The following is a 1,675-nucleotide window of genomic DNA, read 5'->3' as shown; positions in this document are numbered from 1 at the left end:
TCATCTGCGCATGCGTGAACATCTTGCGCATGCGCAGAACGGATCGTGTAGGCAGGACGGATCGTGTACCGACAGCGACCGTTGAATGTGGGAGGCAAAGACTCACGTCTATGGCGCGTGACGAGCAGTGGGGCCGCCATCTTGGACCGGTCACACGCTCCACTCAGTGTAATGTGTTTGGCAGCTGCAATGAGCAGTCAGCTCGTTTAATTAATCAATCTCACTGAATACAAAACTGATTTTCATGTTTTTTTTTTACTACAAAGGTTATACATACATACATGCTATGATACAGGACACAAGGTTAGGTGTATTTTAATATTCATAATGTGCTTAACTGTAATAGAATATTCTGATGTGACAAAAATTCACCAGACGTCCAAAATCAAACCTGGGAACATAATCCCCGAAAAAGGAGAAAAACAGGGACATTTCCAGTTTGACTATCAATCTGACTGAAAAACCTAAAAACAGAACAGGGACAGGGGTAGTTTTTTTTCTTCTGTATTTAGTCCGGGAACTTAACTTATGTAGCAATTTTCAAAACACAGATACAAAATGATTTACAGAACCCAGAGTGAAAGAGATAAGATAAAAAAAATCGGCAGATTTGAGCAGGAATTTGCTCTGGCATCTTGTATCTTCTGCTGCTAATTAACGAGTATGACCGGTCCAAGATGGCGGCTGGATTTCTTGCGCTCAGCCTGCCAGTGCGGCGTCTACTCTTTTTATGTCAATGCATGTACCGACACAAACCATAGACTGTATATTATTAACGGTCTATGATCCACACTCAACTTTCTGACCGTTTTGAGTGCACCATCCGGGTACTAGTTAGTATAATGGTTAGTATTAAGTACAGAATAGTATTAAGTAGTTAGTATTAAGTACAGAAGTGTGTGATTTGAGACACATGTCTCTGTCTATATGTTTGTTTCAGAAGGAGTGAATATGATCTGAAAGCCTTAAACTTGAAGATTAATGTGAGATGCAGCTCAGCATTGAGACTTTAACAGCTTCAAAAAACTCTCAAATCTCAAGAATGTCATTATTCAGCAATCAGATGACATTTCAGTTGACTAAACTACCCAGAAACCCTCTTAATGTCAATAAACCTAAAGGAGAGCGTCCCTCCTCTAAATGCCCTCGGCCTCTAGCTCGTGTTTTTAAGTCTCATGACCCTAAATAATGTCTCTGTCTATGTGCTTGTTTCCCCAGGAGCGTATCTTATCAGTTGTCCAGCTCTGATCGAGGCAGTAGAAGGGGACGCTGTGACTCTGCGGGGTTCTCTGCGTCCTCCGGTCAACTTGTCTCCTTACACAGTGGATCTGAAGAGACCAGACCTCCGTGACGACCTCGTCCACGTGTACCGACACGGACGGGACGATGTCCTCTCACAGAGTCATCGCTACAGACACAGAACTACCCTGGTCCATGGAGACCTGGTCCGAGGAGACGTGACTCTGCAGATCTCCCCGGTAAACCTGTCTGACGCTGGCCGGTACGAAGTCTACGTCCCAAAACTGAAAGCCCAATGTGGTTTTAACCTCACTGTTGGTAAGTGGGACAGATCAATTTTAATGTTGTTTTTCTTCTATTTAACCCTCGTGTTGTCTTCACCTCCGGGACCCTCTCGTGTCTCTCGGGTCAAACTGACCCGGGACTTATTTGGGGT

The 1,675-nt window shown here is 44.0% G+C and overlaps 1 protein-coding gene across 1 annotated transcript in view; it reads left to right on the top strand.

Annotated features, from left to right (window-relative positions):
* The first annotated feature begins 1,034 nt into the window (after nucleotides 1-1,034).
* Nucleotides 1,035-1,675, top strand: part of LOC117934551 (V-set domain-containing T-cell activation inhibitor 1-like) — an 11,973-nt gene continuing 11,332 nt past the window's right edge. The window contains exon 1 of the mRNA XM_034856286.1: nucleotides 1,035-1,557. Within this exon, the coding sequence (XP_034712177.1) occupies nucleotides 1,176-1,557 (382 nt within the window). The 5' untranslated portion in view covers nucleotides 1,035-1,175. The remainder of the gene's footprint in view (nucleotides 1,558-1,675) is intronic.

Source organism: Etheostoma cragini, chromosome 2, assembly GCF_013103735.1.
Source record: "Etheostoma cragini isolate CJK2018 chromosome 2, CSU_Ecrag_1.0, whole genome shotgun sequence".
NCBI lineage: Eukaryota > Metazoa > Chordata > Actinopteri > Perciformes > Percidae > Etheostoma > Etheostoma cragini.
This window is presented reverse-complemented; position numbering and strand designations above follow the sequence as displayed.